Source organism: Vulpes vulpes, chromosome 13 (assembly GCF_048418805.1).
Source record: "Vulpes vulpes isolate BD-2025 chromosome 13, VulVul3, whole genome shotgun sequence".
Classification (NCBI taxonomy): domain Eukaryota; kingdom Metazoa; phylum Chordata; class Mammalia; order Carnivora; family Canidae; genus Vulpes; species Vulpes vulpes.
In genome coordinates, this window is record NC_132792.1 from 57,335,473 (window position 1) to 57,348,969 (window position 13,497).

The window sequence follows — 13,497 nt, forward strand, 5'->3', positions numbered from 1 at the left end:
TGTGTACTGTGGTTACAAACCGATCGTACCAACATGGGAGTTAAAGGCAAAGTCAAGGATAGAAGATAGATGATGCGGGGGGCACCTGGGTGGCTCAGTGGTTGAGCGTCTGCCTTTGGCTCAGATCATGATCCTGGAGTCCTGGGATTGAATCCCATACGGGCTCTCCCCAGGGAGCCTGCTTATATGTCTCTGCCTCACTCTGTGTGTCTCTTATGAATAAATAAATAAAATATTTAAAATAGAATATAATAGAATAAATAAAATAATAAAATAAAAAAATAGAATAAAATAAAATATAGATGATGGAAGAATGAGTTAAGAACATCCAGAGAGAGAGCATGAGTATAGAAGGATGTAACAGGCTTGAGCAAGGGGAATACATTTGAGGTCCATGAGCAAGACTGAGGTCCAAACTAATAGAAAAGAAGGCACAGGTCTAAGGTAGTTATGTGAGAAGAAGCTTATCCTGCACAGTAATTAAATAAATGTAAATCATTGTAACAATGAAATATTGTAGTGTCAATAATTATTTAGACTTACTAAAACTGTTTCAACAGAAGGATGAGAAAACTGATTTAGTCACATACTGCTAATAGAAGCATAAATTGGTATAGTTTTTCAAGAGGTCTAATTGGCAAAATAAGGTAAAGTCCTTAAATATGTATAGCCTAAATTACTCTTTGAGTCTACCTTCACGTCTTTACAGTACTGAAAAGGTACTTAATTTTACAACAGGAAGAACCTAAATGAATTGTGACCAATCCATATATTCTGTTACCAATATTCAAGTTGAAAATCATTCGGTAGTTGACCACAGAAATCCACGTGTCTTTACAGTCTTTCAACAAGTATTATATTAGTTGAGCTCTGTAGAAAGGAATCTTCTTTATTTTTGAAGAAAAGTCAACTGAGGCTTTACTGTAGAATAAGGGAGCCTGAACTCTGCATGAGTTCTTATATCGTGATGTAATGCCTCTCTTGAGTGTTGAGAGAGCATTTTTGTTTCTTTATAGTATTGTTATTGGCAAGCCCATTACTGCTGTATAATAACAATACTGAAGTAATGCTGTTAGTTTCTTGATTTCTTAAATTGAGTGTAAAATTTAGAGTCATAACATTTAAATTATAAATAAGAATTACATGTGGTATTTATGCAGCTAGTGAAAAAACAAAAACCAATAAGACATTTCACTTATCAATTTGGCAACTATTTTTATGACTTTATTGAGGTCTAATAAGCTGCACATAATATATACAGTTTGATCAGTTTTGACATATGAACTGTTTTTACTTAACAGCACTTCTGACACCAAATATATGGGGATTTTTTTTTTCCACATACCAACCAATTCTCCAATTTTCCAGACACCAGTTGGGTGTCCTACAGTTCGGCTCAATTCTGATACTACCCAGAATTAACATAGGACCCCCACAGATAAGGACTCAATCCCAGAAGACTGCCCCACTTCAGATGCCTGTCACAAGTCACATGCTGCTCACCTGTACTTCTCACCAACTGGCTATAAATTTAGGGGGTTTCCACAACCCTCTCCTCAAGGTTGATCATTTGCTGGAATGGCTCACAGAACTCAGGAAGATACTTTATTTACTACCACTGGTTTTTAAAAATAAAGGATATAAAACGAACAGCCAGATGGTGAGGTGCATAGGGTGAGGTCCAAAAGGGACTGGAGCACAGCAGTTGGCATTGGGGGTACACCACCCTCCCAGCACATGAATATCTTCAAACCTCGGGAGCTCTCCACGCCTCATCATTTAGGGGTTTTGTATGGAGGTTCCATTACATAGGCACAGTTAATTAAATCATTGTCCATCTCTAGCCTCTCTCACTTCCCCAGAGGTCAGGGGGTAGGGCTGAAAGTACCTTTTTTCTTATTTTGGTATTATTATTTAAGAATCTTCTTACTTATCTGTACTAACAGAAAACAGAGGCAAAGATTTTTTTAATAATAATTTCCAATTCCAAAATAGGAAGAAAAGGCACTTTCATATATTAATATGGGAGTGTGAAATTCTTACAGTTTTTTTTTTGGAATTGTACCAATTTGGAGCAAATTGTCAAGTCAATAAAACCTAAAATGCATATTGTTTGAACTAGCAATTCTGCTTCTAACTTAAATAAATTTTCTTGTAAACAAGGATTTAAAAATAAAAATGTTCATTACTATGTTTATAATTACAAAAATTTGGAAACAGTTAGATGTCCAACAATATAGACGTGTTTAAAGAAACAATTCATATGGTGAAGCATGCCTTCATATTAGTAGTAGGAGGATATTGTTTTATAAACAACAGGATCATATGGTATTCCTTTTTTTAAATTTTTTATTAAAAAAATTTTTTTTTCATATGGTATTCCTGTGTCTTAACATATTTTTTCAACTCAGCAACAAAAAAGTTCATGCAAAAAAGACTAAAAGCATATATTTAAAGCAAAATGTTAATCTAGTTTCCTCTGATTAGTAAAATTTATTTGTATTTTTTCCAGTGCATGGTTTCCTTCTTATTGAAATTTCTTCCTGATTATAAAACTAACACAAAGGCATAAAGTCAGTCTATAAAATCAGATATATTAATCTGAGCTATATAAATTATTTTTTAAAAATAACAACTGTTTTATGTTTTGATGTTATCAGGATAAAGTCCTTGGAGCTTGGCCCCTACCTACCTCCGCCTTTACCTTTTGCAGTTCCCACCTCTCTCTTCATGTGGTAGTGGTAAGGAACTGCCTGAGGCTTACTGGCACCCGTGCCCTGCTGATCCCTGCTGTTGTCTCTCTGCCTTCAGTTCTTTTCCTCCTGGACTTTATTCTCCTTCTCCCCTGAAATCTGCTGTCAGTGTCATGTCCAAGAAGCCTTTCCTGAGCTCCTTGTGCTTCTTCCCCATTCCCACTGCTCTCTAGATCCATCTTTATTGAGGCACTTTCCACATTATATCATCCCTTTTCATTTTCCTGTCCCAACAGATTGAACCTGATTGGAGATCAGGACAGTATTGGTTACGACAGTACCTGAAAGCTAACTATGTGTGCGTGCGTGTACGTGTAACTGAATGGTAGGGATAAAGATGTGATGGGATCAGACAGTGTGGAGTATTGGAAGAAGTGTGAATATATCTGCATGACTAGGGCAAGGGATCTTCATGAGGAATTTAGATGAGAATAGAAATCTAAGGAGGAGCTAGATGATATAAGGAAGAGCCATTTGTCATCCAAAGGAGTTTGGATTTAATAGTCTAGTGATGGGAAGCCAGAAAAGATGTTAAAGTAAGAAAATGGCTAGCCTTAGCAATTTTTGAAGTGTTAGTTGTTATTAATGTTATGTAAAAAAAAAATGAGGATATAGAATTATTGAATCAGTATGTTATCCACCTGAAACTAATATAACACTGTATATTAAATATATAGGATTAAAATAAAATGAAAATTAAAAAATTGAGTGTAAAATTTGTGAAGTCATGGGTTAAACCAAGTTGAATAGATTTTTGTTCTTCTAAGCTTCTCAGTCTTTACTATGCTAATGTAAATACTAATGTGCATTTTTAATCTTCCAGAAGGTAGGGGTATGTGTGCACAATATCATTTGCATTATTTCCCAGATTTATTATCATGGAACACTTCTATTTAGGGCTATGTTCTAGACATTTGGGGAAACGGACACCAGGGAGACTAGCAGCAGTGAAACCTTTTTATAAAGATGTTATTTGTTTATTTGAGAGAGAGAAAGAGAGAGCATGAGTGGGGTGAGGGGGAGAGGGACAAGCAGACTCCCCACTGAGTGGGGAGCCCTGTGCAGGGCTCAATCCCAGGACCCTGGGATCTGACCTGAAGTCAGATGCTTAACCGATGGAGCCACCAGGCACCCCAGCCAGTGAAACCTTTTGGTGATTGTTACGGTAGTCCAGGTGAGAAACATTAAAAGCTTGAATCAGAATGTTAATGATGGGAGAGAGAGAGAGAGAAAGAGAGGGGCAAGAGCATGGGAAATAAGTTGTGTCTATCAGAGCACATCTCCAAAAGTGGTGAATTCTCAATAATTTTAAAAGATAGCATGATTTGAGAGTTGCTAATATTGATCCAAAGACATTAGAATACGCAGTGTGAAATGTGGTTTGAAACATCTCCGAGACAAATGGTAGTCAAAGGAAAGGGCTTCTTTTATGTTTACAATCCTACCAACTGATAACATAGCCCTAGGCTCACTACTCTTTATCAGACCCTGTCCATGGTCTGGCTTGAACTAAAGCACTTAATGATGAAGGAACAAATTCTAGACTGGATATGATAACTGCTTATTTATGGGTGAGTCAGAGATGGTTGTCAGGAGTGTAGGTTGGACAACTGAGCAGATAGATGGTGGTATCATAATGAGATTAACAAGACCGGAGTCAGTGCTAATTTTGGGAAGAAGATAACTCTGTCACTTTTTGAAATGTTAGAGTTGTCTGTGGGACACCCTTATGAGGAAAAGAGCACCTGTAGGCCGTCAGGTTTATGAGTTTGTACCTCAGATGATGTGAACTGATCCAGCCTTCATTTTACTTACTGTTTCTCAATTGCTGCATGTGTTAGGGGTTTTATATCTCTTTAGGAGATGATAAAATTGTAAATTGCAGGTTAAAGACCCAGCACATTCCTAATCTTTTTAAACTTCTGATTTGGGAATATTGAAACATATTCTTCACCTCTAAATTCAAGCTACGATGGCCTTGGCAGGTCTGAGGAAGATGTTTAATTGATAGTGTTTCTTACTGCTTTGTTACTAAACCAAGTAAAATCATTAAGTTAATAATGCTATAATATGTTTCTATTTTAATAATTTTAAATGTAATAATAACAATGTTCCTTCATTTTATTTATAGCTCCAAAAGGAATTCTTCATTTGTCTCCTGATGTTTATCAAGAGATGGAAGCCAGCCGCCACAAAGTAATCTCTGGCACTACTCTAGGCTATTTGTCACCCAAAGATATGAACCAACCCTCAAGCTCTTTCTTCAGTATATCTCCCACATCGAATAGTTCAGCTACAATTGCCAGGGAACTCCTAATGAATGGAACATCTCCTACAGCTGAAGCCATAGGTTTAAAAGGAAGTTCTCCTACTCCCCCTTGTTCTCCAGTACAACCTTCAAAACAACTGGAATATTTAGCAAGGATTCAAGGCTTTCAGGTATGAATTAAAAGCAAAAACAAAACCAAGAAAACAAATTCATTAGCCCCAAATCCTTCATCTCTATCCATCAGAAAGCTCATCCTTGCCTGCTAGTGTGACCTATATGCCACTTACATTGTAAAGTATTAGGAACACAGAGGTCAGAAGAAAGAGAGCCATATGCACGTGCCTCATTTTCTTTTATTTTCATTCTACGCATTCATCTTTTGCTGCCTGGCTCTCCTCCATTTTCCTTCTTCTTCCTCTTATTTTCTTTTTAAACATTTTTAATTCTCTGTTCTGTCTTCCAGTTGGTCTTGATTGGGTGCATTTATCTCCTCACTCTGTCTTCCACAAACAAAAATTCTGCCTTCATACATTTGGTATTAGTCTTTAGCACTAAGTTCTCTCTCATTTACAATAAGGCTAAGTTTTTCTAATAATGATTTTACTTTCATAGCAGTTCCGAAGTTGGCATTCTATTGCTAGTAATGATTCAGGTATACCGTGAAGGTACAACATCTTAGAACTCTATTATCTTAGAAGTTAATTAAACATGGTATTAGAACAATAATGACATACTTTCTAGTTGTTTGAGGCATAAAAACATGTATTTGTTTTAGTGGATCATGTTTTGAACCGTCTAGGGTAGCACCTGTCTCATGGTACTTACTAACAGTTTTGTTTCATTAGGCAGTCTAACTCCAGCTCACAGCTCACTGAACTTGTGTATATGAGTTTGGGGATGGAAATTTTTTTCCCTATTTATTCTTTGTTCCTTTAAAAAAAAAAAACCCAGCAAACCCAACAGTCCTTTCTGGATAGAGCTTTTAAAAGAATTGTTAACTCTAGGGAGAGGAAATACCTATGTTCTGATTTCTTAGTTGCTTTGAATATCATGTACTGAACTGTAAATGCTGACCTGACCGGATGAACAGCCATGTGCTCATGCGTAGAAAGAGTGTACTGCACCCTCAGATTTCACTGTTTTCATCCCCTTTTCCATCTTAGTCTTATTCCTTAAGACCAAAAACTGTAATTTCCTTTAGAAATACTCTAGAAGCTCTGTATTGTGTAGAATAATCATGTATTTATAAACGTTTTACAAGTTTAGATATAAATCAGAAAGAAGATCATGTGTTTTTGGCAGGTATTTTGCATGTTTTTTTTTTTGTTTGCCTTCACAGAAACCCGATTCTTTCAAATCTATGCCAGGTAATCGTTAGTGTTTTTAATTAGACTATTAATATGAAATTGAAGAAGCTGTTACCAATTATTGGCTCTGTCGTCTGAAATTTTAAACACTTAATTTAAAGTTAAAATTTTAGAATTTGTTTTTGTTGTTTACCTTAAGAATGACAATAAATCACTGTTTAAAATAAAAAGACCTCGATTCATACAGTTAAAGTACTGGAAAAAAGCTAATAACTTTTAGTTCTATCTATAATCTGCACACAATGAACTAGAAATAAACTGTGATGAAAATAAATTCACTGCTTATTTGCAAATCTAGTTATCTAGAAATGTCTGAGAGTAACACTGCATTTTTATAGAAACAAAGCACAAAATACATTCAAGCTCTGAATTGATTTTTTTGCTTGGAGATGTTATGGTAGATGTAATTTTGCTGCCACAGGAACTACTTAAATTTTTTTTATTTGTATTTATTTGTTAATTCTTGGTAATGATAACAATTATAATTTTATAATTACTTTAGTCAAAATGTAGTCTGTTTCCCCCATTATTGGGCTGACTGCTCAGACCTCTTTTTAAACCTTATGCTAAGATAATATGCTCTTATTTATGGACAAGTTAAACATTTCCAAATTTGTGTACTGTGATTTTTACATACTAATGAATATAAAGAGATGGTTTTAAAACATTACTGTGCTTTTCTGGTCGAATGAGCTCGGTATTGATGTGAAATACTGTGTCACTGATAGATCGCAACCTGCATCTGAGCAGTGAATAGAAGCTTGTGGGAAATGACTTAGTGTCCTATCAGGCACATAGCATATCTTCATGATGTCATGGTAAAAGGTTCTTTGTAGTTAAGAGTTTTGAAGCCTATTTCTTTATAGGTAACTTTCTCAGGTATCTTTACCTGGTAGAAAAACATGTAGACTGTTTCTCTTTCTTAAATGTTTCAATTGGACTGTAGTTAGAAATTATAGGGCCAGCTTATTATGGATTACATGCTATTCTGTTATTTTTATTTCTGGAATTTAAAAACAATAAATTCTTTTTCTGTGTTTCTAGGTTAGTACTTTTTTATTTTGTTATTGTACATTGAATAGATACTATTGCTTATTGAATATTGTATAACCCCTTCTTTGGCCATCCTTCCCCATTAAAATTTGACTTAAGCCTATCAGAGCCATTGTATGTGACAGCTATATTGTATTACAAAGTGAAAATATATTAGTGTACTGAAAATTAAGTTGTTTTAACCTTTAAATTTTTTTCATTACCCAATCTTTAATTTAAATTTATAAATTACAGAAAGCTTATTTGCTTACTAGAATGTAGGTATTAAGCTCACATCCTTTGCTTAAATCTACAGAATAATTAAAATTATTATACAATTAAAGTTATTAATAAAGCTGACATTCACAGAGCAGAATGTGACTGAACACTTGCACATTCTTGGTTAATTCTTTTCATCATTGCTTGGGCTTACCTAAAGTTTTTATCATGTTTTAGATGCAAGTTTTCGGATTCCAGTCATAAATGAATACGTGTCTCTTTGAAATTTTATTGGGTGTATTTTAACTATCCTCTTTTAAAACCTGAATATTCTTATTGATTGTTTTATTGTTTTTTAGAAAGTTTAGAAATTTTATGTCAGTAGTTCTGTGAGCCTTAGATTTTGTCCAGCCCAGTCAGTATGCTTCTATAACTTCAATGCTTTTCACAAAAACTCATTTGAAATTTAAAGTGTTTCAGGGTTCTTTGTTATGTACCTTGATACTCTTTAATTATAATGCCAAACCTGTTTGGCTTTTTAGAGACAATTATTATGACAGAGACATTCTTGAAATGTGGTACACATGAACCAAAGTGGAAGACTTTGTTCTGTTGTGTTATAATTTACATTATTCTAAGTTTTTATAGCCTTAATATGCTTTGCCATACTAACGATATTAGAAATTTAGATTTGCATAATTAAATATAGGCAATTCCTTTGTCTTTTGGTTCTTGTACCAGCATATGTATAGGGATGAGGTGGTTCCCACAGGACACCAAATAATTCTCTGGATACCAGCAGCGTATCTGAGAATTCAGCTCAGTTCTGATACTGTCTCCATGGAGATAGCATCAGATCACACAGGACAAGGGTTCAGTCCTACAAGATCCCATCCCCCGCCAACTATGGATACCTGTCAAGCCCAGGTTCCTACCTGTACTTTTGACTGACCAGCTACAAATCAGAGATCCCCACCACTTCTTCCTCCTCAGGTTCAATTAATTTGCTAGAGCAACTCACAGAACTCAGAGGATTTTACTTACTAAGTCACCAGTTTATGGTGAAAGAATATAAATTCAGTGCAGCTGGATGGAAGAAATGTCTGGGGCAGGGTATGTGGAAGGGACACAGAGCTTCCATGCCCTCTCCAAGCATGCCACTTTCTCAGCACCTCCATGTGTTCACCAACCCAGAGGCTCTCAGAACCCTGTCCTTTTGGGCTTTTATGGAGGCTTCATTATATAGTCCCGATTGATTAAATCATTGACCATTGGCATTGATTCCACCTCCAGCCCCTCTTTCCTCCCCTGAAGTCAGGGGGATGGCCTGAAAGTTCCAACCCTTGAATCAATTTTTGGCTCCATTGGCAATCAACTCCCATCCATAGATGCTTTCAGAACTCACCTCCTTAACATACAACTCTGTCACTTTCAATACTTAGAAGTTTGGGGAGCTAGTGTGAGAAAAAAAGGTTGAAGACCAAATAAATATTTCTTATAAATCACAATATCACACTTTATTTAAATGAGTACTAGAAAAGTAATTTGATTAGAAATGAAAATGTATTCTTTTAGCAAATTATCCTTTCTCGATGAATTTAATTTCAGTTTGCTACTCTGTGCCCTTTTTTGTGATGATCATCCATTGAACAGTGTGGATTTTGAAACTTTCAGAGTGAAATATGATAAACTAGGTTTGTTTTTTTTTACATAGAGAATATAAAGAAACAGTTGTCTTAGTTAAGCCATAATTAGTTTATTTTACAAAATCAAGGAATGTTTTATAGAAGGACTTTTTATTATTGTGAGTTTTAGATGGTCCATTTCCAGCAAGATGAAAATGTCAGTAGAAAGCTTTGAAATATCTACTTAAATTAAAAACTTTGTTTTCAAATACAAGTCAAACTTAATACATTTCAACTGATATGTCTCCTTTTGTGAAGCTTAATATGATTTTGGCAGCCTTCTTTTATAGTTATAGGCTTCTTTTAAATATTTATTTTAACATATATGGCATATAACATTTTAACAATATGACCTCAATATAGATTACATTGAGAATATAGTAACTGGATAATCTGAGAATCAACCTTTTTTCTTTCCCTTATTAAAATCTTCCCTATGCCTCATTTTTTAATCAAATATTTATCATCAAAGTGGCTACTTGCAGCTTTTTTTTTTTTTAAGAATGAGGGATCATTTTTTTTCAAAGAGCAATATAAATTAAACTTTGTAGGTTTCTAGTAGCAGAATATGGAGAAAGAAATTATGCGTATACACATACTCTCCCACTTAGAATTGTTTTTCTCCAATTTTAAATTTATCCTTGAAACATAACTTATTGTGTCACTTCTGAGCCTAAATTTTCATCTACACTGTTACACAAATGGCTATATGAAGTGAAGTGAAGTTATTCAGAGTACAATGAGTAAAACACATTTGTGGGTTTGGCATGAGGTCAACAGATTCTGCTCTGATTTGCAGTCACTCTTTAAAAATCTCTCTTGGATTTGGCCTTTACCACTCTGCAAAGACCTTGGAGAGCTTGGTTTAGTATTTGAACTCTCCCCAAGGCTTGGTCTTTCTATAGTGACTGTAAAACTCAGGTTTGTTCTTCAAATGGGCAACTCAAGTTCATCCAAACTAACTTATTATATCGTTTTCATTATATTTGACATACTTTGCCAAACCCCAAAGGTATGCAGACTACATATTACATAACTGGACTTCCATAAAAACCAGTGGAGTTACCAATTCATTTTGCTGAAATTCCCAATTCTATAGAGAAAAATTCTAATTGGAAGAAAGAAATCCTGATGCATATAAACATATACTGTGATCAGTAAGTAATACAGGTAAGAATCAAGCAAGTCTTGAATAAAACAGTCCATTATTACTGCATGAACTATTCAGTAACTTCACCCTATATCACTGCAGAGTATAACCTGAAACTCAGGAGAACAAAGGCATTCATCTTGAGTTTGATATACCAGCACACACATAGTAAGACACATAAGATATTTCAGACAAAGGGTAATATATAAACACAGAGCCTTTCCTACCACAGTGACTTTGATGTGGCTCTAAAATGAGCCACTGTGGTACAGGATAAAAAAAGCTATTTATGTATCCTCCCCAAGTAGAAATATCTGTAGCCTTCTCTGTTTGCAAGAGAAGTGATTCTCAGGTCAGCATAAGAATTCTCCTTGGAATCATATGAAAATCAAGTCTTTGAAGAAAAAGAAATGATTTTTCATCTACAGGTGAAATACATTTCCTTTCGCTACAAAAGGTTGGCAATGATACGATTTTTACTTAGTGATGTAAGAGTAATTGTAGTACCCATCAAGTCCCTTCATGTCCGGCTAGTAGCAATATACCAATGCTCATTCTAAGTCATGTTGAAATGATCTATTTTCCTCTCTCCAGCATTTAGCTATATCTTAAGATTTTTTTTTTCATTAGTGACAGTGGTTAAGATTTCATATACATTGTTCTCTTCTCACTCAGGGCAGTTCCCGAGAGAGAGAAGAGTATGTGGAATAGCTGCATATAAAGGATTTCTACACACTGAAAAAAAATTAACATAGAGGCATGGTTTATATTGAAACATATGGGTAAACCAATGAAACTGATATTTATTGATTGACTCATTTTATATTTGATGGTGATGTAGGCATTATATATGTTATCTTATGACACAAGTAGAAATGCCTAGTACATTTTTGCCTTTTGCTACAGATCTTTATTTTAAATCAGACTATTATATAGTGTTTGAAGATTGATCCCTGTAAGTAGGCATAGTTCGTGGTGATGGTCCATGGTCTTCTAGATATTGTTTGGTTTAGTCCTAGATTTCATTAATTAATTTATTTAAGCCCTCATACCTGGGTCTAAGTTACTCAAGAATTCTGACTCTCTTGAGCTGGAAGGAACTTTAGATTTTATTCTAATATAAATTTCCCATATGGAATTATTAGTTAATTTTAACCCTGAGAGATTTTAGGTTGTGAAGTGTTCTGCTCTCTTAACATGGTCACATCAAAAGACAGATTTAACTGTCAGACACAAGGGATATTTGAAAAGCTTTCAACATGTTTTTATCTGTAGTGCTGTTACTTTAAGTATAAGAAAAGTCCAGAATTGAGTCCTAAAAATGGAACATTTGAGGAAACAAGAACTACTGCTTGAAGATGACACAGTGACAGCTTGAATAAGTCTCATTACGAGAAAAATAGATAATACATTATGAACAGTTTTCAGTAATTTCAGTATATAAAAGAATTAAATGGATATGAAGTTAAGCTGGCTAGAAATGTCTAGCCATTGAACACTGGAACAGATTTAACTGAAGCACGAGAAATGGAACATCTGCTTATCCACTCTGGGCAAATACTTACTAAGTACCTATGCATGCTAGGTAGCATGCCAAACACCGGGCACAATAGGAGTTATGATCAAGTTGGAGACAGGTAAATAAAACCAATATGCAGAAGGTTGGATACCACCATAAATTAGTCCCATCTCCAGGGATCAGTATTGGACATTACACAACAGTTTGATATAAAAATAAAGATTTATAGCATGCTGCATAAAATAATGTAATTCTGCCCCCATAATAAGAGGCAATATGAGGATAAGCTGATAAGTGTTCACTTGAGGTGTGGTTGGCCATGTCAAGAATCACAAATAAGAATGAACAGCTTTGACTGAGGGAATTAGGGAAGAATTTATAGCAGATGGGACATTTGAAATAAGTTTTAAAGAGCATACAGAATTTTCAGGTGAATAAGAATTGCAGGCAGAAGCTAAGCATTGAAGACATAAAAGGACCCGGTATTTCAGAACATACCTAGAGTCAAAGTGGCAGTGGCTGGCAGGGAAACTGAAAAAGCTTTGTGTTGCTAGGAGTTTAGATTTTAGCTGTTAGACAGAGACCATGGGCTTATTTTTAAAGGAGTAGTGACGTTGGTTTTGTATTTTAAAAAGATAATTCAGTCAGCGATAATTCTGTCAAGGATGAACTCGACCAAAAAGAAACAAGAATGGTAGCAAAAAGACTTATTAGAGTCTTTTGAATGAATCCAAAAGATAAATAACAAAGATTGAATTAGGGCAGAGCTAGTGGGCATAGAGGAGTGGAGCTGAGGTACACTTGTCTAAGGTACAGCTGAGATCATTAAATGATCCCTTGTGCTGATTTTTATCGGGATGCTTTCACTAGCCTGTTCCAGGTGGAAGCAAGATTCAAATATGATGAAGAGTAAGTAGAGACTATTTCAGGATACATAGCCTGGTTTTTCAAAAAGTTAAGAGTGAAATAAAGTAGGATAGTATGAATGTGACATGTTTTACGCAAGATTTTATGTTTAGTATTGATGAGATAGGTAAACTTAGAGGAAGTTAATGAGTTCCATTTTAAGCATGTGAAATTTGAGTTGCCTGAAATAAAGTTGTACCATAGGCCGTTCTAAATGCGTCTGATGAGATCAGCAAGAAAGGATAGGGGACACGGTTTGGAGAGTCATCTTTTTAGAGATGTAATTGAAGTTATAGAAATTGGTAAATTTGACCAGGGAGATATTCCCAATGAATATTAACAATGCAAAGTGTTCATTTATCCATTGATTCAACTGAAATATATTGAGCACCTGCCATGGGCCAGGTATACTTCTTGGCCCTGAGGATATAGCATAAGTGACACTCAAGGTTTCTGCCCTCATGGAACTAACATAAACATGGGTGTGTGGGGATGAGATGTGGAATTGGGGCAGGAGACATGGAACACATATGATAAATTCAAATGGTGTTAATATGGTTGCTAGGAAATTAATTGTGAGATTAATTAAGAATATTT

General features: G+C 35.0%; 1 protein-coding gene across 44 annotated transcripts in view; it reads left to right on the plus strand.

Moving 5' to 3' along the window:
• The window catches only part of STAU2 (staufen double-stranded RNA binding protein 2), a 295,961-nt gene that overhangs the window by 175,254 nt on the left and 107,210 nt on the right, over positions 1–13,497 (plus strand). For 42 of the 44 annotated variants that reach the window (XM_072734497.1, XM_072734483.1, XM_072734473.1 and 39 more), the window contains one exon: positions 4,885–5,192. In XM_072734497.1, coding sequence (XP_072590598.1) covers positions 4,885–5,192 — 308 coding nt within the window. Of the gene's footprint in view, positions 1–4,884; positions 7,795–13,497 lie in introns of those variants that run through there. The other 2 variants (XM_072734502.1, XM_072734504.1) reach the window with 1 other exon arrangement.